The sequence below is a fragment of the Plecotus auritus genome (genome assembly GCF_963455305.1).
Source record: "Plecotus auritus genome assembly, chromosome: 12".
NCBI classification, from domain to species: Eukaryota; Metazoa; Chordata; class Mammalia; order Chiroptera; family Vespertilionidae; genus Plecotus; species Plecotus auritus.
The window spans coordinates 36,523,167-36,549,184 of record NC_137778.1 but is presented as its reverse complement, the minus strand read 5'-3'; the positions used below and the strand labels follow the sequence as shown (position 1 = coordinate 36,549,184).

The 26,018-nt window shown below is 40.5% G+C and overlaps 2 protein-coding genes across 4 annotated transcripts in view; both read right to left on the bottom strand.

Annotated features, from left to right (window-relative positions):
- Positions 1–249: 249 nt before the first annotated feature.
- Positions 250–11,757, bottom strand: BCAS2 (BCAS2 pre-mRNA processing factor). Of its 3 annotated transcripts, none has more exons than XR_013959489.1 (8): positions 11,587–11,757; positions 11,386–11,478; positions 8,825–8,895; positions 7,235–7,396; positions 5,866–5,916; positions 5,156–5,236; positions 3,560–3,757; positions 250–1,126 (listed from the first exon to the last, which is right to left on the bottom strand). XR_013959489.1 is itself a non-coding variant. In XM_080649162.1 (8 exons), exons 1-7 carry the CDS (start codon positions 11,677–11,679, stop codon positions 3,631–3,633), a joined length of 678 nt encoding a protein of 225 aa, XP_080505288.1. In that variant the 5' UTR covers positions 11,680–11,757; the 3' UTR covers positions 252–1,126; positions 3,619–3,630. The 3 variants fall into 3 exon arrangements, 2 of the variants coding, with proteins under 2 accessions (XP_080505288.1, XP_080505287.1); XM_080649162.1 differs by having other exon boundaries at positions 252–1,126; positions 3,619–3,757; XM_080649161.1 differs by lacking the exon at positions 250–1,126 and having other exon boundaries at positions 1,232–3,757.
- An 896-nt stretch (positions 11,758–12,653) lies between these two features.
- The window catches only part of DENND2C (DENN domain containing 2C), a 51,800-nt gene continuing 38,435 nt past the window's right edge, over positions 12,654–26,018 (bottom strand). Inside the window, exons 11-19 of the mRNA XM_080647606.1 lie at positions 25,562–25,639; positions 24,912–25,052; positions 24,074–24,222; positions 23,424–23,601; positions 20,406–20,447; positions 19,400–19,505; positions 16,149–16,385; positions 15,823–15,909; positions 12,654–14,586 (exon numbers count right to left, since the gene is read on the bottom strand). Coding sequence (XP_080503732.1) covers positions 14,555–14,586; positions 15,823–15,909; positions 16,149–16,385; positions 19,400–19,505; positions 20,406–20,447; positions 23,424–23,601; positions 24,074–24,222; positions 24,912–25,052; positions 25,562–25,639 — 1,050 coding nt within the window. The 3' untranslated portion in view covers positions 12,654–14,554. The remainder of the gene's footprint in view (positions 14,587–15,822; positions 15,910–16,148; positions 16,386–19,399; positions 19,506–20,405; positions 20,448–23,423; positions 23,602–24,073; positions 24,223–24,911; positions 25,053–25,561; positions 25,640–26,018) is intronic.

Genomic DNA, 26,018 nt, shown 5'->3' with positions numbered 1-26,018 from the left:
GCTGGGTCATTTATTGGGAAACCCTCAATTTCAAGAATTTTAGGTCTTTTCTCTTGTGCTAGTTATTCTCCAAGAGACTTCCAATTTCCTGCTGAGAGGGCAGAGGGAAGGGGATGGAGGGTTGGATCACAGCCTGAGTATGCATCCATTCACATAATCTGTTTTTAAATACAGAACTGAGTGGCTCTCACCTTTGATAATGCATCTGTATCAGTTTCCTAGGGCTGCAATAACAACCTACCACAAACTGTGTGGCTTAAGACAACAGAACTTTATTGTCTCACAGATCTGGAGGCTAGAGGTCTGACGTCAAGGTGTCAGCAAGGCCATGCTTCCTTAAGGCTCTAGGAAGAAGTGATTCCATGCCTCTGTCCCAGCTTCAGGTGCTTGCCAGTGTTCCTTAGCTTGTAGACTCATTGTTCCAATCTCCTTTTTCATGTGGTCTTCTTCCCTTGGTGTGTCTTTCCTGTGTTTCTGTCTCTTCCCCTCTTCTTGCAAGGACACTATCGGAATGGATTTAGGGCCCACTCTCTACTCTGCCCCATCTAATGACTTTAGGATTGAATTGTTGGAAAGTTTTCGCCCTAATCAGTTTGCCTCACTGGATAGAGTGTCAGCCTGCGGACTGAGGGGTCCCAGGTTCGATTCTGGTCAAGGGCATGTACCTTGGTTGCGGGCACATCCCCAGTAGGGGGTGTGCAGGAGGCAGCTGATCCATTGTTTCTCTCTCATTGATGTTTCTAACTCTCTTTCCCTCTCTATTCCTCTCCGTAAAAAATCAATATATTTGAGAAACAAACAAACATGTCCACGTTTTAAAAAACCAAACATGTCCATAAATTCTTCAACACTATTTCTATCTGAGGTGGAATCTAATACTCCTTTTGAATATGGGCTGGCCTCTCTGGCTTGCTTCTAATACAGTGAGGCAGAAGTAACACTGTGTGACTTGTGTGAGTCTTCCCAGCCTAGGTGTGAGAAAGGAGTGAAGACTCCATTAAGAGGACACTAGTCCCAGCCACCATCTGTAAAAAAAACCTATAAAAGAACTCCTCTGATTTCTCTACCTGAGCACAATAAACCCCCAGAACTGTGAGGGATAATAAATGCTTCTTATTGGTTTATTCTGCTAAGTTTGGGGTGGCAGTAATATTGGATTGGAACAGAAGGGTAGAAGGAAGGAAGGGAGAAGGGGAAGTAGGGGCAGAGAAAGAGAAAGTACACATATATTATAAAAACTAAAAATAAATTTTAAAAAACTACAAGTGGTAATATAATTAAATTATTGAAGACAAATTACAAACATGCCAGTGAACTTGATTTAACTGAAAAATTTTTCATATGGGTTAGAAAGCTCAGTTTCTAAGTTGACAGGTTATGATGGACTATTTTACTCTTATCCTTGCCCAATGCTTTCCTTGTAGGATGAGAGGACACCCCAAACCAAATCATCCATTGTGAGGTAAACATTATAAATATTAAGTGTTTGCTGCATGTTAAATCTCTTCAGAAAAAAGCAACCTGGGTATTTTAACTCGAGGGCCTTAAGAAAGAATAGCTTATGTTGCAAGTGAGAAAATTCAACTCAAAGTGACTTGCAAAAGGGGCAACTTATTGGCAATGGTAGGGCTGGTTAACTTGCTATAGCTCATCCAGTATCATACAGATTTTCGTTTTCTAAGCTTTGTTGGGGCCATCCTCAAACTCTACGTAGTTATGAACAAGAGAGGATTCTCAGTGGGACCAAATTTTATGAGCAAGATTAATTTTTAAAAAACACAAAAGAATGCCCTGACTGGTTTGGCTCAGTGGATAAACATCAGCCTGCGGACTCAAGGGTCCCGGGTTCGATTCCAATCAAAGACATGTACTGTGGTTGTGGGCACATGCCCAGTGGGGGGAGTGCAGGAGGCAGCTGATCCATGTTTCTCACTCTCTATCCCTTCTCCCTTCCTCTCTGTAAAAAATCAATAAAATATATATTTTTTAAAAGATTAAAAAAAAACACCCAAAAAAACAAACACAAAGAATGACCAGTCTTAGTCATATGTTGTTTACCAGAACTACTGCTTTCTATGGAGTAGTACACCCTAAACCCAGCTCACCAAACTCATCTCGGCCAAGGAAATACGCCAGCTTTTTAAGGTGGTCACTACAGGAGACTGCGATTTACTAGCAAACAGTACAACAAAGGACTCGAGTGAGTATCACCAGAAACAGACAGGGGCAAAGATGACCTGAAATCTGGTCTTTCAGTCAAAGGGAAGAACATAAATTTTCTTTGGGCCAAGTAGAAGATACAGCAAATTGGACTAGGCAACAGTGGAATTAACATTACATGGGCAATAATAAAATTTTTTAAAAAGCATCAAAAGATGCCCTCGCTGGATTGGCTCATTGGATAGAGCACCGGCCTGCAGCCTGAAGGGTCTGGGGTTCGATTCTGGTCAGGGGCACATGCATGGGTTGCAGGCTCAATCCCCAGTAGGGGGCGTGCAGAAGGCAGGCGATCAATGATTCTCTCTTACACTTGATGTTTCTCTCTCTCCCTTCTCTGAAATCAATAAAAATACATTTTTAAAAAATCAAAAGATTACATTTGATGCTCAAAATATCTTAAAAAATGTTAAAAAGAAATAAGTAGCACTGACTTGTGAAGGTCTTTATACATGAAGACTATCCTTTGATATGTTGCAAGTATTTTTTCTGAATTGGGCAGGACTCTTGTATTTTCAAATCCTCACAAGTAGACTAGGTAAGAATACAACTCTGGTGCTAGACTGGGGTTCAAAACCTGGATGGCACTTTCTAGCGATAAACCTTCGGCAAGTTAACTCAGCACCTGTTACAAGTCTGTGTACGGGAACAACAGTACCTACTGTCTAAGGTTTTTGAGGATCAAATAATTACTTTATTCGTGTAAGTTTAGTTCTGCCTAAAGCACTTAGAACAATGCTCAGCACATATTAAGCTTTATGTAACTGTTACCTATGCTAAGAAAAACAGATGACATACATGGAGTCACTGTCTTTCTTTTCTTTAAAATGTTTTTATTGATTTGAGAGAGGGAAGGAGAGGGAGAGACAGAAACATCTATCGGCTGCCTCCCATATGTATCCCGACCTGGGACCGAAGCTGCAACCCAGTCATGGGCCCTGACTGGGAATGGAACCAGCGACGCTTTGGTGCCCAAGACGACACTCAACCATCTGAGCCACACCGGCCAGGGCACCACTGTGTTTCTTAAGATTGAATCAAGAATTTGTATAGAACTCTCTCTTTATTTGAAAAATATATAAACTAAAAGTCTCCAACTTCTTGTATATGTTGAAAACTTTCATTAAAGATCTCTGGGATACAAAATATGGTCCAAGTGGCTCAAAATTAATTCTATGACATATTCTAAAATCATACTTATTTTGAAAGCCTGAAGATTTTTTTTATGGTAAAAAAATACCAAGCTGAAACTTTTTATTTTGCTAATGTACAAATAGAAGATCACAGTCCGCTTTTTATGGTTTCTAAACACAACTGATGATTTCGTTAAGAAGCTGCTGACCTTCCCAGAGCAGTGCCTGGTCTCCTGTGAAAGCCCGACCTGCCTTCCTTCCGACCCACCGGGTTGTCTCTTCAGAAGTCCTGTCGGATGTTTTCTTTGTTGGCCTCTCCAAGTTGCTGCTTCATTTGAAATACTTCATTTTCTAACTGTACAATAGTCCTTTCAATCTCATAATTCTTACTGACCAGGGATACCCAACTAGAATAGAAAAATAAAGAAAAAATTATTCATTGTAAAATTTCCCTTAGATTTTATCAGATATACATTTTCAGCCAAGGCTGTAACATTAATCTTCACTTTTAACTTTTCTTTTTAATGTTTTTATTGATTTTAGAGAGGAAGGGAAGGGGAGAGATAGAAACATCAATGATGAGAGAATCATTGATCAGCTGCTTCCTGCATGTCCCCCACTGAGGATTGAGCCCACAATCCGGGCATGTGCCCTGACCAGGAATTGAACTGTGACCTCCTGGCTCATAGGCTGATGCTCAACCACTGAACAACACTGGTTAGGATGCATTATTTCTTACAACTGCATGTGAATTTTAATTATTTCAAAAGAACTGAAGAGATAAGAAAGAGTGAGAGAAGATAGTATTTTAAGTGATTAACTGAAAAGGAGAGAGGAATAGGGCAGAGGCATTAGTTAAACACAGTGGAGAAATTTCTAGAGTTGATAAGAGTTCCAGCGATTCAAGGAGCCTTCCCCTAGAAAAAAATCTCTAAAGACAAACGAAAAGAAACACACATGTATGTTTGGGTTATGTTAGCTTGGAAAAAATATGAAAAGATGCCTAATAAGAAACATGGAGTACATGAAGGTGGAGGGGAAGGTGAAACAAGGAGAGTAATGTATGTGACGGAGGGAGGGAAGGTAGAAAAACAGCCAAGAAAAAATAATACAAAAATTCACTATTATATTTAGGAATTTGTATATAAACTTATTTGTTTATATGAAGAACATTCAAAAAAGAAAATACAGTCCTAGCTGGTTTGGCTCAATGGATAGAGGGTCGGCCTGTGGACTGAAGGGTCCTGGGTTCAATTCTGGTCAAGGGCATATACCTTGGTTGCTGGCTCAATCCCCAGTGGGGCGGAGGGGGGGAGGGTGCAGGAGGCAGCCCATCAATGACTCTCTCTCATCATTGATGTTTCTCTCTGAAGTAAAAATAAAAAAAATAAAAAACCAAAAAAAAAAAGAAAAAAGAAAATACATAAACAAAGGATAGAAAGCACTGAGACACAAACAAATATCAAGAAAGTACTAAAACTCCCTTCTGAAAGCTAAAAAATAGGTAATTTTCCCCCTTTAAAAATGGGTGGAACTGCATTCAGAGAAGAAACACCGCACTGAAAACAGGGCACTGTAAGAACAGAGCCAGTACGGACAGCGGTGCAGGTTGTGGTTTCCCTCATCCAATGTCTTCTAAGCCCATGCTTCAGGAAGAGGCAAGGCAGAGAGCAGGGTTCAGAAGACAGCACTGCTTTCACACCTGCGGCATCCATCCCACTGAAATACTGTTTGAATCAGACTACTGAATCTTGACCTTAAGTTTGCTAAGCAATTTAACACATGATGGAATTGTAGGTACTCACTTTGACTCCATTTCTCTTAATTTAGATCCAGCTGTGAGTTGCATGTTCTTTCGCTGCCAGTTTAAATCTTGAATATGTTTCCTGTAAAAAAATTATTTATAAAACCCACCTACATTTTAACATTTTCTGTTGACTAAAATCAACAGAAAAAAACCTAGTCAATATATCTTTAATTCCTTGATAAAAGATATATGAAATCAGACTTATTCCAGAAATTAACTTTCTTCTAATTATTTTTCAATTAAATTTCATAAAACATGCCTATTGTGAAAAAATTAAGCATACCACATATGCAGGCTAGAAACTGAAAGTCCTCCTCCCATGTGCTTCTCCCTCCTCCCCGAGAACTGGTTAGTTTTGGTAGATGTCCTTCGGACTCTTTCCTATATGTGTGCATGCACATGTGTGAGATTATTTTTACATAAATCAGAATATGCATCCTATTCTGCAACTTTTCCCCCTTCTAAAAGTTCCTTTTCAATGTCTGCAGACTTGTAAATTGCAAGTGAGCTGGTAGAGATGTTTGCAGACCGCAGGTCTATTTCTTCTCCACCCAGGTGGGGTACACCCAACACTGGATGCTGGACAAAGAGTAGATCGTCAAATGCTTACTCTCATATGACTATAATCCATTGGTTCCTTTTTCTTCTCCCCCTATGAATTAGGGATTTACCTAAACTTAATTCTGAAATAAAGAGAAAAAATTTTACCTTAACTTCTGGAGCTCTTTCTGTGCATGTTCAATCATATGCACTAGATTTCTAAGGAAGAAAATGAGAAAAATCTGATTGAGGTACATCAAAATCTAATAGAACCAATTAAAAGTGATCTAGCTGATACAGGGTCATATTTTTCTGCATAAAAATAGTTAATATTGCCCTAGCTGGTTTGGCTCAGTGGATAGAGTGTCAGCCTGCGGACTCAAGGGTCCCACGTTCGATTCCGGTCAAGGGCATGTACCTTGGTTGCAGGCACATCGAGTTGGAGGTGTGCAGGAGGCAGCTGATTGATGTTTCTCTCTCATCAATGTTTCTAACTCTCTACCCCTCTCCCTTCCTCTCTGTAAAAAATCAATAAAATATATATATTTTTAAAAATAGTTAATATTGCCCTAGCTGGTTTGGCTCAGTGGATAGAGTGTTGGCCTGCGGACCGAAGGGTCCCAGGTTCGATTCTGATCATGCCCGGGTTGCGGGCACTTTGCTTCCGGTGTTCTCTATTTAGTCAATTCTTATTTTTGCAGATTCTGTATTTATGAATTTTTCTACCCAATCAGATTCATTTGTAACCTCAAAATCAATACTTGCAATGTTCTAGATCATTCGGCAGACATTCTCAGAGCAGTAAAAATCTGAGCAGTGGACGCACGTGTTCCCAGCTGAAGTGGAATAAGAAGAGGCTCTGCCTGCTTGTGTCAGGCCTCATACAGAGATGATCGAAGGATGGAGTCTAACTTCCAAGTCTGGCAAGTTACTCAATACTCTGAACTTTGTTTTCTCTTTTAAAAAGTAAAGAAAATACAATCTCCCAGGATGAGTTATTTATATGTACATGTGTATATATTTTCCCCAGGAGAAATGTTACACTATTTGCTTATTTAGTATTCAAGATCACTTTTATAGAACATAACATGCAACCAACAAGAAATCAACTGTAAACAATTCCTGTTAAGGATTACATTCTACTAAGTTGTGATTTGTAAATCAGACCTCAGAACTTATTTTATTATAATATTATACAATAAATGTGGTAGTTAGGTTTATGTACACAAACTCTGAGGTGGGTCTGATAGATGTGAAAGAGTCACATCGATTGGTTGCCTCCTGCATGCGCCCTGACCAGGCCCAGGGATCGAGTCTGCAATTAAGGTACTTGCCCTTGATAGAATCAAATCCACAACCCTTCAGTCCCAGGGCCATTGCTCTAATCACTGAACAACTGGCTAGGGCTCAGCTCTACTATTTTTATCCCAGTTCCTCTACCCTACGTCCTACATTAACACACACACACACAAACACAAACACAAAACCAAAGCTGCGGGTGGAATGGGTTTTTAAAAAACAACATGCAATTTCTTACTCATTATATACTTTCCAGGCATTGCATCCATGCTGTGACATTAGTTCTAGATTCTCAATTCGAACCGCTTGATGCTCCAACTGGGCCATAGAATTGTTTACACATTCTTGCCATGCAGTAATGTCATTTTTCTGACCCGAGGAAGGGGCTGGAAGTTCATATCTGAAATTAAACAACAATATAACTACATAGTCCCCCAAACCTTGATTTCTCTTCCCAACAGAATGCCTCATGTTCCTATGCACACTGTAAAAACTACAGAAGACTGAAGATGCAGACCTTACACTAATAAAAAACCTACTTACCCTAAGAAGCAATCAATTTACAGAGTAAGCAATATTATATACAGTTACAAAAAATTGTTCCCATCAATGTGAACAGATTCACTAATCTATGGTACATTCATATAAAGGATTGCTATATTAGACATTAAATGATGTTACTGACGTACACTTAAAACATTAAGATGTTTGTAATGTAGTAAGGGAAAAAAGGACACAAAAAACCATGCTATCATTTTTGTAAGACACACCTACGATCCATCCACCTTCCACCCACATACCCACACCCCTCTAGAGAAAAAAACTGGACCTCACTCTGTTCTCTTCACACTGCCCAGTCTTGTAACACTGCCAATAGAGCCAGCAAATACTTTTCATAAATCTCAGCTTACTACTAATGAGTTACTACAAACGAAGTTTTCATTTCCATTTTAATGTTACTACTAGATACTGTGTAAAAACTGCAATTCTTGCCAAAACCGGTTTGGCTCAGTGGATAGAGCGTCGGCCTATGGACTGAAGGGTCCCGGGTTCGATTCCGGTCAAGGGCATGTACCTTGGTTGCGGGCACATCCCCAGTGGGGGGTGTGCAGGAGGCAGCTGATCGATGTCTCTCTCTCATCGATGTTTCTAGCTCTCTATCCCGCTCCCTTCCTCTTTGTGAAATATCAATAAAATATATTAAAAAAAAAAAAAAAAAAGAATACACCGTCTTGTTAAAAAAGAAAAAACCTTAGGAAAAAATAAACCACACTTTATAAAAGTAGCATTTTTCAAACCTGACTATAACCTAGAGTAAGAAATATTTTACACTGTGATCCACTACACAAAGCAATACTTACCTTTAGATGCAATGCATTCTGACATTTTCTATCCTACTTCCTTACAAAGTGCTGTGGTTCCTTACTGAATTTACTTCACAACCTACTGCTTATGGGTCATTACAAGTTGGTTGGAGCATCTTCCCATACACCAGAAGGTAGTCAGGGCACATACCTGGATTGTGGGTTCCATCCCTGGTTGGGGTGCTTACGGGAGGCAACTGATCAATGTTTCTTTCTCCCTCTCCCTTCCTCTCTCTCAAATCAATAAAAACATACCCCCAGGTGAGGATTAAAAAAAGGGAATATCTTCGAACATTAACACAAGATTATATGAACTACTACTATATGGAAAAACAAATATATAAACAGACAAGGATTTTCCCCTTCCAGTATTTGTTTTAACATGGCTATAGTAGTTTTACAAAAAAATTAAGATTAAAGTAAAGAATGATTTGAACCCAGCCGACTACAGAAATAGGACTTACCGTTTCATACTGAGCAATTCAATTGGTTGTCGAGCAGCCAGTCTTTCAAATTCATTTCTCATTATGTCTGTCTGATGTAGAAATGAGAGAAAGAATTGTTTTCAAAGCCATACCAACAAGTTAAAATTAACAGCCACCAAACAAATAATGAATCTAATCTACTAAAATACTTATACCTCATTGGGGGTGGGGATTAGAGGGCTTGGACATAACATGATTTGCTGTAAGGCTATGAACCTAAGTTTATAGTTTCTTTTTTGGTCCTGGCTGCTATTTTTACGCTTTACTCTTTACCAAGAATGAAGCGGGGAATGGGAAAACAAAACAAAACTGGTTTCTGCTATCTGGTCCAACAATTTTACTATCTTCCAAAAAACTGTAGTATAACTGTTTCTTTGGGTCCAATGTTTTGATCAATATCCTATTCCATTTGTTCTGCACATTTCCAGCCCTGAATATAAAGAACTGGGCAAGTGAAATATTTGGTTATCCCATGTAATTCCATTTTTGAAGGTTGCAACTTTCTCAACAATTAGGCCTGGGGGGTTGGGGTGGGGTGTAAGCCTGCCAGAAGCCCACATTCCTGGTTTACAAGTTTTGCATTAAGCATTTCTTATTAGAGAAAACCTTTTTTTTTTTCTTTCTTACTACTGCTGAGTTATACAAAGCTCTAAGAAAATATAGTTACCTAGTTTCTTGCAAAAAACCAGGGTATTCTAGCTAGAGAATATGCAGTGACAGACAAGGATAACAACCAACAATTAGGTAAGAGAGAAGCTATAAAAATGAAGCAAGCAATCTTGAACCATTAACGTAGGAACTCTTACCTAACTCACATGGCCAGTGAGAGATCTGGAGTTTGAATTCAACTCGCTGCAAAGACTGAGCCAACTCTCATGGAGCTAATTTATGAAAAAACATTAGGCATATCTGGCACTAGTAAGCATTCACTGAATAAAACTGCCTTAGAAGCTCTTTAAATATTCAGGTGCCTATTGTGTACCAGGCAGTAATCTAAGTGATAAAGATATGGTGGTGAAGAAGACATAACTACTTTAATTCTTTGAGTAGCTTTATCAATAATCTAGTATTTTCTGACTTGTCTGTCCTCACACTCCAGAATATAACCTCCTTGAGTATGGACCTTACCTATCCTGTGCCCCTTTACCTGGCATAGAAGAAACCTTCACGAATAGCTGTTAAATGAATCCACAAAGGGCAGTTTCAAAGCCAATTTGAGAGTGGTTAAGGTCTTGAGCAAATTAGCCTCTCTAAGCTACAGTTTTCCCATCTAAAAAATTAGGGATAATAAACATAATCATATAGTTCACAGGGCTATTTTTAGGACAGCGAGTGAGCCCAGTACACTACCAGCTCCTATTATTAAAAAAGATTAAATAATCAGAATACTAATTATAAAGCTAAGAAGCATATTTGTATTTTAGAGAGCTAAAAAAACTGGTTCGAGTATAAGTCTGTAATTGAATGCAATCTCTGAAACTTTCAAAAGTCAATTACTAAGAAAGCATTACTGTACTTAATTCTTGATGTGGTAATATGTATATTTGGATAACAATATTTAGAAAAAGGATGGGAAAATAGCGTATCATGGGAAAATCTCTCTCCTACTTACTAGTAAAACAGTCAATATTTTTTTCAAGTTACTTCAATATAAATACTGCATTTTAATGATAGAATTCTTTTATAAATAAATGGTTACCTATAACGGGGAAAAACCCCAAACATGCATGTATTAAAATGCTTAACAGAATCCATTAATTTAAAAGTAATAGTTTACATTTAATTTTGCTCATTACACCCTAAAGATTTTGGGTGTACAGACAAAATATGTAAATGGTATATTACGTAGATATGGTTGGTCCCCTCATTCACATTCTGTAAACCTCCAGGCTTTATACAAAGGCTACTACCATCCAGTGGTTCTCAGGAGCTTAGGTCATTAGGCTTATCTGTATTTAAAAACCCTAGATCACTTTAGAGTGGACCTCAGAGAGCGGAGGACCCCGCTGAGAATTAACACAAGGAATCTCAGAAACACGCACACACTAATTTTTTGCACTGTTAGGTAATTTTCGGAGCTTCAGAAAGTCTGTGGGTCTCAGAATAAGAACCCCAGAGCAGAAGGCTTATCTATCTAGCTGTTTTTAAAAAAATCCTCACCCGAGAATAGTTTTCCATTGATTTTTCTGCAAGAGTGGAAGTGAGGAAAAGACAGAAACATCGATGTGAGAGAAACACATCGGTTGGTTGCCTCCATGCCCCTCCGACCAGGGCCCGGGCCTGCAACCGAGGTACGTGCCCTTGACCAGAATCCAACCGGGACCCTTGGTCCGCAGGCCAACGGTCTATCCATTGAGCAAAACCGGCTAGGGCCTATCCAGCTGTTTTCAATGGACTGATAACACCTATGCAGCAAGTTAAGCAAACAATACTTAAAAGCCGGAATTTAGAATTCACTTTAACGCGGTAAGGCTCTCAACCCAAACTAAAGATTCGCGGGAATCCTGATTCCTATGCCGGGCTCACGACATCACACTTACTTCAAAAGCGGAATAATCCGGGGCTGTCAGGTAGCTCAGGTAGTTCTTAGTAGGTCGGTATCTGCGAGTTTCCTCCTCCACCAGTGCCGCAGCCTAAGAACGAGAATGGGGGCCAGCGTTGGGGAAGCAAATTGTACGCTGCTGCTTCCAGCTCCAAGGGCCAGCGAGCGCGGAGCCTCCTACATAGACACCCAAACTCACCGCTTCCCGCACTCCAGGCGCTTCATAACCTTGGTCAAAATACGGCAGCGCGTCCACCACAGCCTCTCCAGCCACCAAACCGGTGCCCGCCATCCTTAAATTCACCTGCGTTTTCTGAATCTGCGCAGGCTCAGGCCTATTTCCATACGCCTGCGCCCGCCGCCCACGATTGACGTCACGTGCGCATGCTCAGTTGTTAATTCTGAAGGCGCGCTCCGCCCTGTTGTTTTGTTTCGACCGGATGTGACGTCATGTAGTTGCCCATACAGTGGACCGTCTCAATTTCCTGTCCCGGCCTGCAACACTTTTATGTTTCCGTCTGGCAGCAATTTGTGGAGGAGTGAGACGTTTGCTTGCCTCCAGGACGCTGTCTGTGAGGGGAATCCTTAGAACTTCTGTGTGGGACTGGCTGCAGGATTTGGCGCGGGGAGAGAGAGACTGGTTTCCCACCTCGGCTTACTCCTCTAACCTTCCACCTCCCCGTAAACTCCTCTCCCCTTGCACTTCCATGCTGTACTCCCACTCTTCGTTCTCGGCGCCCTAAGATTCCGCGCTTTGGATAAGTGCAGTTTTTTCACAGATTCTAGGCGTGGGCGCCAGTCCCCAGCTTTCATGGTCTGCCTACCAAAAGGAACCTGATCTACACCAGGGCGCGGTTGGTAACTGCTCCCCAACCCCAGCTTTTAAAAATCTTGTCATTTTGCCTTCAGGGCGTTTATAAAATCCAATCATCGTTTTGTTGTTAGGACACCGGGTAATAGAATATATCCTGCCCTGTGTGCAATCTAAATCCAAGCTTTTTGTCTGTCAAGTGACTGAAATGTTGGCCACGGTAATTAAGCCCGGATAGTCAGATCATCATTTATGCAGTGGGTTTTAGTATATGATTTTTATATCCTGCAACTTCATTCGTTGTTTCTAATAGTTTTTTGGTGGAGTCTTTAGGGTTTTCTATATATAGAATCATATCTGAAAAAGTGATACCGGATACCTTTTAACCTGTTAGATAAATGCGCTAGCTATAGATTTAAGTGAAATAAAAGATCTTTACATTTTAAGCAATTTTACTTAAAATTCTCCAAGAGACCCATGGAATTTTTGTATTTATTCATTAGAAGAACTGTAAACAACATTTTATACACATCTTGAACAATTCTTTTACAAACATGTCCAGAATTCATAAAACTTTACAAAAACAAAATAAAACAGACCTAAGAAAAGGAAGCAGCTCCAGTTTACAGGGATAAAATACGACCCCCATCCCCAAAGCAAAGGTCTCCTCACAGAGGGATGGCCAGGATCCACCACAATAATACCTCCTACCCCCATTTTATAAACAATTCCCAGTTACTGATTGTTCCCTTGGGTTTGTCAGAAGAGACCAAATGGAGAGATATCTGATAAAAGCCCCACTGGGGTAAGCTGCTTAATAAACATTTTTAAAAAGACATAGGCTCAGTTCTATTTGCTGGACCCACATCTATAGTAATTATGTAGCACCCGTTACCTGGTGTCTGCTTCAATTCATCCATGCATACCTGAATGGATGAACTGACAATACTGTACAAGTCAATAAACTGTATCCTCATATACCTTGTAAGGTTTTATTAAGCGTGAATAAATATTTTTATGCCAGTTGAAACCATCATCAGGAGCTGAAGAAAACTGACATTTGCAGTAACACCAAAGAAAACTGCACCCTCACTGACAAGTTCCTCTTTCCAATCACTACTGAGGCTTTAGACCTTAAAGGTTGGGGTGATTATGTGGTGTTGTCCCAGGAAATGTTCATATTCATGACTCCAATTTAATTAGAGCAAAAATTCCAACAATCCTAGGAGAACTGAAAAAGAGTCTCATCTAGACATCTGTAGTTTGAAGTCCCTTATCCTCAGAGCTGAGTTGGCTCTGGTACACTTCAGCTTAAAAGAAAACTTTTTCAATAGCTACAATCCCATAGAGCTCAAATTTCCATCTCAGGACTGACCAACTTTATCTGTGTTCACCAACTAACAGTTTTTGCTTCAGTCCTGGCTCTGTTGTATAACTTTGGGCAAGTTATTTAACTCCTTTGAATTCCAGATTCTTCACTAGTAGAATGGAGATGCAAATATCTCCGAAAGTTGATTTGAAGACTAAGATGACATACATACATGTACCACAGTGCATGGCATGGGGTAGACACTAAAAAAGTAAAATAAAAGGAGTTCTCATGCCCTTGGAAGGACATTTCCTATTAGTTATAATTCCAACAAGTTTCACGTTGACACATGAGGGACATGCTACTCCAGTGCCACACAGAGTGGGGGAGGAGTTGCAAGATGTCTACTGTTACAAGGTACTCAAGTACAGTACTAATAAATAGGGCTTCCAATAAGGGAGATTCCCCTAGACCAGTGGTTGGCAAACTCATTAGTCAACAAAGCCAGTTTGCCGCTCTGTTGACTAATGAGTTTGCTGATCACTGCCCTAGACCGAACACTGGACAAAGAACAGCCCATAGGTTTAAAGGTGCCGTGTATTTCAGTGATGAGAATCGTGTGTGGAGGGCTAGTGTTAGCCACTTCTGTCATGCCTCCCTAGTACCTTGAACTCAGCATTTCTCTCACTGTGCTCCTCTTTGAGCTGCTCTTTAAAAAATGCAACACCAAGTCTTTCCCTGATAAAAGACAAGTGCCTTTATAGCCTAAGCACAAAACACAAAGAATGAGCCCAAGAATCAAGGAGAAAAGGCCACTTAAAAGCAGCCAGAGGCAGAGTGAAGAGAGCACTGGTTCCAGATGACTCCCGGCAGTTCTCCAGTGATTACAAAGCAGCAGCAGGAGACTCCTCCTCCAAGACTCTGGCCACTCTGTAACCTTTTCAGCTTCCAAGGGTTTTGAAGAATACTTCAGGGCATCCTGATTCTTGGAAAAATATTCTTTGGCACTTTCTGTCCTATTTAGGATGAGACAGCCAGTGGGAGATTTCATTTCTTCTGCAGAAATTTCATTTTACTTCCTACAGGGAGAAAAAAGTAGAGTGAGCTCTCATTAGTTCATTTTTATTTATTGTACATTATTTGAGGCAAGGGATTAACAACCTAGTATTCAGAACAGCCCTGGAGTAAGCTGTTATATCAAGCTAACAGTTGATGTGATTAACCACCACCCGCAAGGGTCTAATTGTAGAGGCAGAAGAGAACGCAGACATCATCTAATCCAGTGGTTTTCAACCCTGCCTGTAGGTTAAAATCACTGGCCTGCGCCCCAGAGATTATAATATTGTAGTCAGAGCTGAGAACCACTGATCTAATCTAACCCCATGGTATAAAGATGAAACAACAGCCCAAGGCATAATTTGTCCATGGTCTCTCAGCTAGTTAAGGACAGGGCCTAATTTTTAATTAGGAGTATGTATTTCAAAGATGAGTGTAAATATCATAGACTGTAAGTTCTTCATTGTTTTGGGCTAGTACACCACTGTTCTATATCATACTGAAAACTTAAAAGTTAACTATAATTGAACAATCATAAACTACCATGTTTCTTTTTTAAAAATATTTTTTTATTGATTTCAGAGAGGAAGGGAGAGGAGAGAGATAGAAACATCAATAATGAGAGAGAATCATTGATTGGCTGCCTCCTGCACGCCCCCCACTTGGGTTTGAGCCCACAACGTGGGCATGTACCCTGACCGGGAATCGAACCATGACCTCCAGGTTCACAGGTCGATGCTCAACCACTGAGTCATGCCGGCCGGGGACATGTTTCTTTATGATGTGTAAAATTAGAGACTTGCAGGACATCCTCTGTTGTTTCAGATGTCCTCTAAGCCAGGTGTTTTTAAACTGGAGTCCATGGATGGACTTTAGGGGGGTTCATGAACACCCTAAAATGATATGCAAAATGTTTGTATGTTCTAACTATATTTTTTGGGGGGAAAGTCTAGTTTTTATAAGATTCCCCCAGGGATGTGACCTAGAAAAGAGTAATAATTGTGACATGCAAATTCTTACATCATAAGGGAGCATCATCTGAGGAAAATGGTCCCATGGACAACTCTGATGGAGAATCCCAACCTCTGAGAAAGAGACTTCTTTTGCTCCAAAACACTTTGGAATTAGGGGTCATGGTTTCTGGTCAGCCTACTTGTGTTATATCATTGATCTGGTTGTAAAGCTTTTGCAATGAGGCATGCTTATTGCAAAAGCTTTTCGCAGCCTCATTTTTCTAATAGGAAGATATGGCAACTCACCAAGACTCCGCAAAATTCTGTTCACCCCACTGGGTTCAGACTCAGGAATTGTTTCCAAATACTGGAAGGCCCGGACCTCAAACAAACCTACAAGGAAAACTCATGGTGAAATTGTCCAACGCTCAAGACTGAAAATCAGTTAAATAAAACTCTGTGTTCACTACTATGTATCTTCATAGTTAAAACAATATTACAAAAAATATTTCCCATAATAAACAACTCAGATTTTGAGCCTTGTAGCTTTATGCTATTTTTTTGTTTATATTATTTTCAAACCTTCCAAGTGTTCACTAAATAGGGAGGGAGAACTTCATGAGGAAACCAACCTTTCACCCCACTTTTCCGAAGCTCTCGGTCCTGGATGAATCCTGCAAACATCTGAGTTTCCATGAAGAGATCCAGGAAGTGGCGAACGCTGCGGGAGGTGTGAGATTTACGGAATGGCTCCCTTAGGAATACACGCTCCCCACGCTCAGTGACAGTCATGTTCAGAGAGTAATGTCCCACCAGCTCCACAAAAAACCTGACAAATGCTTCGGACACCAGAGAGTTGAGTGTCACATCTGATGCAAAATGAAAGAGAAAAAGAAAAGAAAAGTCCTCTAAATTTTGTGTTTATGAGAACACTGCGTCTAGTTATAAAACTGATGCCTAGGAAATCATAGGTTAAAGGAAGGAGAATGAACACAGGAATACTCATTCTTAGCTTTCTTGTACTCTCCATGGCCTGCAAAAGCAAACGGCTTACATTCTTAGCTTCAATTAGTTGCCATGCAAACACTCCCATTACATGTTTGGTATGCAAAGCCTGGCTTGCACATCTATGATTTCACTGGAACTGCTCTTTCTAAGGCCCCAGTGAGAACCAGACAAAGTTCATCTGCTCTTCTATTGTTAGACTTCTTTAAATTCGATGTTGTATTTGTGCAAACCTCCTCCTCAGTCCTTGGGTCTCCCGCAACTATATGCTTTCTTGATTTCCTGATTCCTCTCCCACCTTTAGGACCAACATTTTTTTCTTGCATTTTGTTCCTCTTCCTGAGCACCATCACTTCCTTAAGCAGCTAACTGGCACGCAGATATTGAGCTGGCTCTCCATGTTGATAATTCTGAACCTTAGATCTCCATCCCTGGTATTTCACGAAAATCCACCTTCTACATTTTCGGACTTCCTATGGGTGACCATCATTTGGCTGTCCCATTAGCACTTAAATCCCATTTGTCTAAAAGTCACCATATAAGGTCCTTTCAGGAAATTGGTAGAATATGAATTGAATAAATAAATGATACATGTTCTGAACCATATTCATTGTATTTCACCACCAAAATCAGTTTCTCTTTCAACTTGCCCATTTCATATAGCATCATGATTATCCCATAATAAATAATAATTTATTGAGTGCTTAAGATATGTCCAGCACTGTACTGTGCTTTTACAAATGTAAAAGTAAGATGAGGTAGGTATTATTTATTCCTCTTTCACAGATGAGGAAACTGAGACTCAAAACAAAGACATTCTCTGGAGTCATCTCGTCTAGCACAGTGAGAAGCTGCCCGACTGCCACGTCAGGTGATTTGTAACAGTACCGCATACTCTAATGCATTGCCTTCCAGGATCCAGGCTCAAGCCTCAGATTCACCCTCGACTCCTCCTTTTCCTTTCATATACAAACAGTACTTTTCCCCTTCACAATGCCTCTAGCTCTTTCGCATGGGCTTTCAAATAGCAACTTCTAAATGTATGTTTCTAGGTTAAATATTTCCTCTGAATCCCAAATACATGTATGTAAAAGCCTACTTGGTATCTCCAGTTGTATGTCTGATAAGTAGTGGATGTCCGATAGATACCTCAATATTGAAAACTGAACTTTTTTAAAAAAATGTATTTTATTGATTTTTTACAGAGAGGAAGGGAGAAGGATAGAGAGTTAGAAACATCGATGAGAGAGAAACATCGATCAGCTGCCTCCTGCACACCCCCTACTGGGGATGTGCCCGCAACCAAGGTACATGCCCTTGACCGGAATCGAACCTAGGACCCTTCAATCCGCAGGCCGACGCTCTATCCACTGAGCCAAACCGGTTTCGGCAAAAACTGGACTTTTAATGACTCATCTAAACCTGCTCCTTCCCTAATGTTCCCCATCAGCAAATAGCCTTAGTGTTCTCATATGTAAAATGGCAATTAAATAATGATACAAAGATGAAATAAGATGTAAACTAAGTTCTTAGCAATATGCCTGGAATGGAGTAAGCCACCCTATAATTGTTATTTGCCCATTTATTCAACAAATACTTACATCGAATACTGTTTAAAAGCACTGGAGATAGAAAACAATACAGACAGTTGCTGCTCTCATGGAACTTGGATTCTAGCACATCAGCTGATGATAAAAGCCATGATAAAAAACAAGGTCGGGAGGATGACGTGGAGTGGTAAAGGAACGGGGACAATTTTATTTATTTTTTTTAAAAATGATTTAAAAAATTCTCCTTTATAATAGTCTGAATTTTCCAAGTGTTCTATATTAGAACTTATTTACTTATTGATTTTTATTCCTCTTCCTCCAGCTCCTCCCCCATGGTGACCATCAGCTTGTTCTCAATACCTATGGGTCTGTTTCTGTTTTGTTTTGTATTGTTATTTTTTTATTTATTATTATATTTTTAAGTCCTCACCCAAAGATGTTTTTCCATTGGTTTTTAGAGAAAGGGAAAGAGAGAGAGAAATATCGATGTGAGAGAAACACATTGATTGGTTGCCTCCTGCTTGTGCACCCACCAGGGCCCTGGCCGGAGAGGAGCCTGCAACCAAGATATGTGCCCTTGACCAGAATCAAACCCAGACCTGTCGTCCACAGGCTGATGCTCTATCCACTGAGCCAAACCGGCTAGGGCTGTTTTGTATTTTTAGATTCCACATATAAATGAGATCATACAGTATTTGTCTTTCTCTGTCGGACCTACTTCACTTAGCATAATACCATCTAGGTCCATCTGTGTTGGCGAAAAATGGGATTATTGTTGAGTAACACTCCATTGTGTATACATTCACATCTTCTTTTCCCATTCATCTACTGATGGACATCTAGGTTGCTTCCATATCTTGCCTGTTACTATCCATACTACAGTGATCATAGGGGTGCACATACCTTTTTAAATTAAGTGTTTTTGTTTTCTTCAGATAAATACCCAGAAGTGGAGCTGCTAGGTTGTATGGCCACTCTAATTTTAATTTTCTGAGGAACCTCCATACTGTTTTTCCATAGCAGCTGCACTAATTTACCACCACCCAGGACAGGACAGTCAGGAACAGCCTCACTGACAAGGTGACGCTTGGGCATGGAAGAAAGAGCAGGAGCCAGGAGGCTCTCTGGGGGAAGAGTTTCCATAAATGGGACCGAGCAAGTGCAAAGGTCCTGAAATAGCGGGGGAGCTGGCTCAGTGAGGCTCAGCAGGGAAGCTCATCATAAGCGTTTCAGGGCACAGGCACAATCTCATACGCCCTACTTGTAGGTCCTGGAGCAGGTGCTGGCATTCAGTAAATATTTGCTGCCTTGACCGCAAGGTCACATACCTTGTGAGAAATTCTGCTCCTGAGTCAAAATTTCATTTCGTTCTTCCAAAATCTGCGTTAGGGCAGCTTGGAGTTTAGGTGGTAAAATCTCATCCTCATCAGATACCTTAAGAGAAGAAATTGAAAATGTTCATAAACTTTGAGAGAGAGTGCACTAGTTGGGCCCCCAAATCCCACAGTGACTGTATATTGGCTGAAGAGTCAGTATGAAGCTTTCTTCCCGCCCTGAGCAGACTCCAAGATGCTTATGGCATCTACATCTTCACTATATTAAACAAATAATACACTTATCAAATTTTCTGGCACTTTCTATTAAATATCTCTCATCTACAAGTCTTATGCTACGTGAGAAAGAGCATCCCTGAACAAATAGTGTTTCAAATGTGATGAGCTAAGGGATTTTGAAAAATGTCCAGGGAAACATTCTTTCAACCCTGGGTTCAGTGCTCACAAGCCTACATACAGTTTATATATACTGAGGGCTGTTCTAAGCAGGTGTTACCAACTCTCTCTTCCACTTTCATACCCAGAAGAATGACCACGTCTTTTTTTGCCCCTACTGTACACCTTGTACAAATTTCTATTATACCATTTCTAAAACTTTATGTGTATGTCTGCACCCCCTCCCCACCGTTAGACTATAAGGTCTAAGGGCTCGAACTGTGTCTTACTCATATCTAGATTCAGAATATCTGGAAATAATCAGTTTTAAATGCTTGTTATGTTTAATTAAATTAGAGGCTTATATGTCAACCCATCTGGACTTGAAGGGAGGGTTGCCTCTTTTGAGAATGACCTGTAATCTGTTTCTTCCTTTCTTCTTTGGGATTCCCAGCTAAGCCCAAGCCAAACTATTCAGGTCAATCGTGTATGATCAGCCACAAGTACCAGGTCAAGTATGTGTAGGAACTCAAAGTTGTGCCTGACTCATCTTCTCTAAGTACTTTCACATATTTCCTGTCTAATTATCCCCAAACATTATGTAATCACCTCCTTTGTCACTCACCTCCTGTAAGAACTTGTCTGCACAGAGATCAACTATCAGCACCTATGGAATAAAGGAGCCAGGCAAGTTAAACCAGAGACATTCACAAAGAAATATGTAGATACTGCTTGGTCAGAAAGTTGCTAAGAAAGTAGATCTTAAAGGTGTCCATCACAAGAAAAAAAATGTCTAACTATGGGAAGTGATGAATGTTATATTTTTGTGGTAATCATTTCATAATATATACATATGTTAAATCGTTATGTTGTACACCTTATACGAATACAATGTCATAGGTCAATTATATATCAACTAGAGGCCCGGTGCACAGGATACGTGCACTGGTGGGGGGCGTGGCCTGTGGGGATCTGCCCGCTGTGGGAGCGCCTCTCACCCTGGTCAGCCAAACAGCTGTAGACCCGCCCCCTGAGTAGCTGTTCCCGCTGCAGTAGCAGCTGCTCATCCTGGTCAGCCAAGCAGCACTCCCACTGTGTGAGCATATTGACCACCAGGGGACAGCTCCTGCACTGAGCACCTGCCCCCTGGTGGTCAGTGCATATCACAGCAACTGGTCAACCGGTTGTTCTGCTCGTTCCACCATTGGGTCTCTGAGCTTTTATTATATAGGATAAAAATGGGAGGTTGGGGAGTTTAGACCCTAATAGGGAAGACCAGTCCTTTCAGTAAATGATATTAGGAGAGGTGGCTATTCATATGACAAAAAATAAAACAACATCTACCTCTTAGCATATTAAAAAAAAAACCCCACCAAGTTCCAGGACTCAGAACCAAAAATTAAAGGCGTGCCCAGCTGGTGTGGTTCAGTGGAGCGTTGACCTATGAACCAGGAGGTCATGGTTTGATTCCCAGTCAGGGCACGTGCCCGGGTTGTGGGCTCGATTCCCAGTGTGGGGCATGCAGGAGGCAGCCAGTCAATGATTCTCTCTCATCATCGATGTTTCTCTCTCTCTCCCTTCCTCTCTGAAATCAATAAACATATATATTTTTTTAATTAAAGGCAAAAGAATAAAGCTTCCAAAGCTTCCAGGATATAAGTAGAAGGATATCTCCATAAAGTTAAGATAAAGAAAAACTTAAGTAGCTCACACATACAAAAAAACTCCAACCATCAAGGAAAAGATTGATAATTCTGACCACATTAAAATTAAGAACTATGCATTAAAAAATGTCGTTTTGGAGAATGAAAAGGCAAGTCATAAAGGGCTGGTATCTAAAATATAAAAAGGGTCCTAGCAAGTTTGGCTCAGTGGATAGAGCGTCAGCCTGTGGGCTGAAGGGTCCCAGGTTCGATTCTGGTCAAAGGCATGTACCTTGGTTGTGGGCACATCCCCCGTGGGGAGTGTGCAGAAGGCAGCTGACCAATGTTTCTCTCTCATCGATGTTTCTAACTCTCTATCCCTCTCCCTTCCTCTCTGTAAAAAATCAATACGATATATTTAAAAAAATAAAACATAAATAAAATATAAAAAGGTCTCTACAAATCAGTGAGGATGAACAATCCCGTAGAAAGATAGACAATGAATTTTATACAAAATGATGTTCAAATGGCCAATAAACATATAGAAAGATGCTCAACCTCAATAGTAATCAAGGAATGCAAATTAATCCACAGTGAGAATACCACTACACACCCACCAGAGAGGCTATAGAAAGATGCTCACCCTCAATAGTAATCAAGGAATGCAAATTAAACCACAGTGAGAATACCACTACACACCCACCAGAGAGGCTAAATTACACAAACTGATGATGACAAGTATTGGTGGTGAGGATGTGGAGCAATAGGAACTCTTATACACTGCTGGAGGGAGTTTAGCTTGCCACAACTATTTTGGAAAACCGTATGGACTTTATTTACTAAAGATATGATTACCCTATAACCTAGCAACTCCACTTTCAAGTATATACCCATAGAACTGCATACACATATATATACCCAGGGTCAAATACAAAAATATTTACAGCAGCATTATTCATAATAACCCCAAACTGTAAACAACTCAAATATCCAACAATGGGAGGATGGATAAGAAAACTGTGGCACATTCACACAATAGAATACTACACACAATAAGAATGATCAAATTACTGTTAAATTCATCAACATGGATGAATCTTACAGACATAATGCTATCAAAAGAAGTGATTCAAAATATATATATGCTGTATGAATCCATTTATATCAAACTTAAAACCAGGCAAAACTGAACTATATTACTTAGGGGTACATGCCTAGATGTAAAACTATGAAGTAAAACAAGTACATAAACACCACAAAAGTCAAGACAGTGGTTACTTTCTGTGGGGGGTGGGGAAGGGAACAGTGACGAGAAGGAGGCATGAGGGGCCTTCTGGGAAGAGGAAGGGGAGGCTGGCAGTGTTTCCATTGCTGCAATGTTCCCGCTCTATTCAGTGTTAGTTACATAAGCAACATTGTGATAATTCACTGAGCTGTACATTTTGTTTTGGGCACTCATCTACATGTGTGTTATATTTGAAATAATTTTTAAGTTAACCCAGAGTAGTTTTTATGTTTGACTTAAAAAAAAAAAAAGACCTGCCCTAGCTGGTTTGGCTCAGTGGATAGAGTGTCAGCCTGTGGGCTGAAGGGTCCTGGGTTCGATTCCAGTCAAGAGCACATGCCCGGGTTGCAGGCTCAATCCCCAGTGTGGGGTGTGCAGGAGGCAGCCAATCAATGATTCTCTCTCATCATTGATGTTTCTATCTCTCTCTCCCTCTCCTTTCTTCTCTGAAATCAATAATAATAAAAAAGATCTAACCTTCAAAATAACACAATGAGTCCATAGTTCAGTATTGTAAATAAGATATATGTGTGTACCATAGATTCAGGTATACTGTAGAATTTTTCTCATTGGAGTAAAAAGATAAAAATATGATAGCATAATGCAGTAAGAATAATTATATGTTAGTATTAATTAACAACTCCATCACTCTTAAAGATCACTTGTTTTCACTGTCAGCGCACCAGGCTTTCCACAGGCACTGCTCCCCTCTCACCTCTTCAATGGGCAGGTCCTGGAGCTGTGGTAAGGAGCAAGACAGGATGCCAATAAGGAACGGAGTAGGTGAGCACACGATGTCGATCATAGATGCTGGCAGGACTGGGATGTAGGTGTGCTGCCAGGTAAATGGGTACAGTGTGGCAACCACAGCATGGCCACATTTTGACAGGGTGCTGGCCAGAGGAGAAAGCAAATGCGTCACTCACAGAACATCCCATGGAGGGCACTGCAGATGTTATGTTAGAATTACCAACCAATGCCAGTTAGTGAGCATAGATGAACAATTCTGTGATTACTCACTAATTTTTAACAGTTTCTTTAAAATTTTAACTTAATTTTCTGAAAGTCCGGAACTTCCAGTTTATATTGCTAAAAATTGGTGTGTACATAGAAAAGCAATACCAATTTTTAACAGCTTAAGCAAAAACTAATTTAGAAAGGTAAATGAATCGCAACACCCAAACGTCACTGGTATAGCTTAGTGCAAATAGGTTTTGGATTATTTACCATTTAGAATTATCCATGTCACTACGGCATTAGGTAACTGATTGAGATCCTACAGTTTTTTTAAATATGCACAAATTTTAAAATGGTCAAAATCCATAAAACACCAGTAGGAAGTAACATAACTTACTTATTTCTCACCTTAGGCTGTTGGCCACAAAGATTACCCTTCGCTCCAAAAGGAGAGACGCACAGACCCGAATGAGATGACACACGCTCAGGCACTTAAAGAGACATTCAAAGTCCACATGTTCCAGCCGGGAATCCAGTGGTCGGCAGAGTTCAACCGACTGCAATGCAAGAATCTGAATCAGGGGAGCTGATGCAATGCTAATGACAGGCCTAATGGATCCTGTCATTCTTTTACAGGTCAAATTCAAGAAAAGGGCCTGCTACAGAGTTTGTAAAGGTGCCTAGTCTAATCCCAAGACTGAACACCTTTGTAATTTTGTGAATTTCTGGTAAAATCCTTTATCTTACTGCCAATCCTATCTAATAGATGGAATATACAAATTGACCGTAACTCCACGACAAAGATGACGGCGCCCACAGCCAATAAGGAGGGAATATGCAAATTGACACAACAAGGTGAGAGGTGGAAGGCGGCTCTGGGCCAGAGTGAAGGTGGAAAGGTGTCTCTGGGCCAGAGCGACAGCAGAAAGGCAGCTTCGGGCCAGAGCGAAGGCGATGCCGGCAGCCAGGGGAAGGAAGGCCTATTCTTGCACGAATCTTCGTGCATCGAATCTCTAGCAGTAGTATAATCTTCATTTATCACAATTTTTTGTAATGACTGAAATTGTCATTGCAAAGTGGCTCAACTGGATATTTCTCTGGTGCTTTGTGAGACTAAAACGATCTGTACCGTTCACCTTCCATACCGAGAAGAGAAAACTATACCCCGAGGCTTCTGGAAACTGCCACCTACTGTCAGGCCTGCTTGTTGGCAGCTATCAAACCTTTTCAAGATGAGCAAACTTACCCCGTCTCCAGCCCCAGGGAGGTAGCTCTTCACTGTGATGGTGCGTCCAGGGGCCGGGAAAGGAGCTTCCATGACACTTCGCATGAAGGGGTAAACCAGAGCTGGAGACATTTCTCTTCTCTTCTCTACTTCGTCCAAAATCTACACACCCACACATACAATATGTTCTTTTATTAGGAACTCCGTCAAAAGACATAATGAATCCTATTAACAAACTGACAAACTCAGCCTCCAAATTTAAAAATAACACCAACAGATTAAAAAAATAAATAACCTTCAGCATTATCTGCCTTCATTAAAGGCATTATATCTCTTGGGGGTATCTTTGTATCCCCAAGAAAAGTTATTAAAATAAATCAACTTATTTTTAGAAGATGAGCCCCTTTTTATTTCCTGCAGTTTAGAAGATAAGCCCCTTTTTATTTCCTGCACTTTGGGGGGAAATGAGACAAGTTAGCTTCAGGCTATGTTCTCCTTTAAGCTGGGAGGTTTAGCAAACCAAGATAAGGGACAGGGCCAGAGCATCTGGATTAGAGATTTAAGCCTTCAAACCTGTGGCTCTAACTACTAACGGGAACTCTACGTCATCGGAAACCAAACTTACTCAGAGCTCAGCGAGAATGCCACTTTTCATAGTATTCTCCACTCACCTTTGAGAAAAGGTTGAAGCAGCCTAGGCGACTGACCATGCAGTAAACCTCAGGGAGTCGCTTTCCTTTGCCTTCTGGCTAAAAGAAAAAACACACAAAAACTAAGCAGCGTAAGGTTTTACTAATTTGGACTATTAACACTCTCTTAATACTCTTTAATACAGAGTAGAAATCAAGGTTCTTATCCTCAATGAACACTGAAAGATGGGAAAATGCTAAAATATGATAGCATAATTATCCCAGGTTTAGTGGGGGCATTTAAGCAAGAAGAAAGTAACTCAGCCCTAACCGGTTTGGCTCAGTGGATAGAGCGTCGGCCTGCAGACTCAAGGGTCCCAGGTTCAATTCTGGTCAAGGGCATGTACCTTGGTTGCGGGCACATACCCAGTAGGGAGTGTGCAGGAGGCAGCTGACTGATGTTTCTAACTCTCTATCCCTCTCCCCTCCTCTCTGTAAA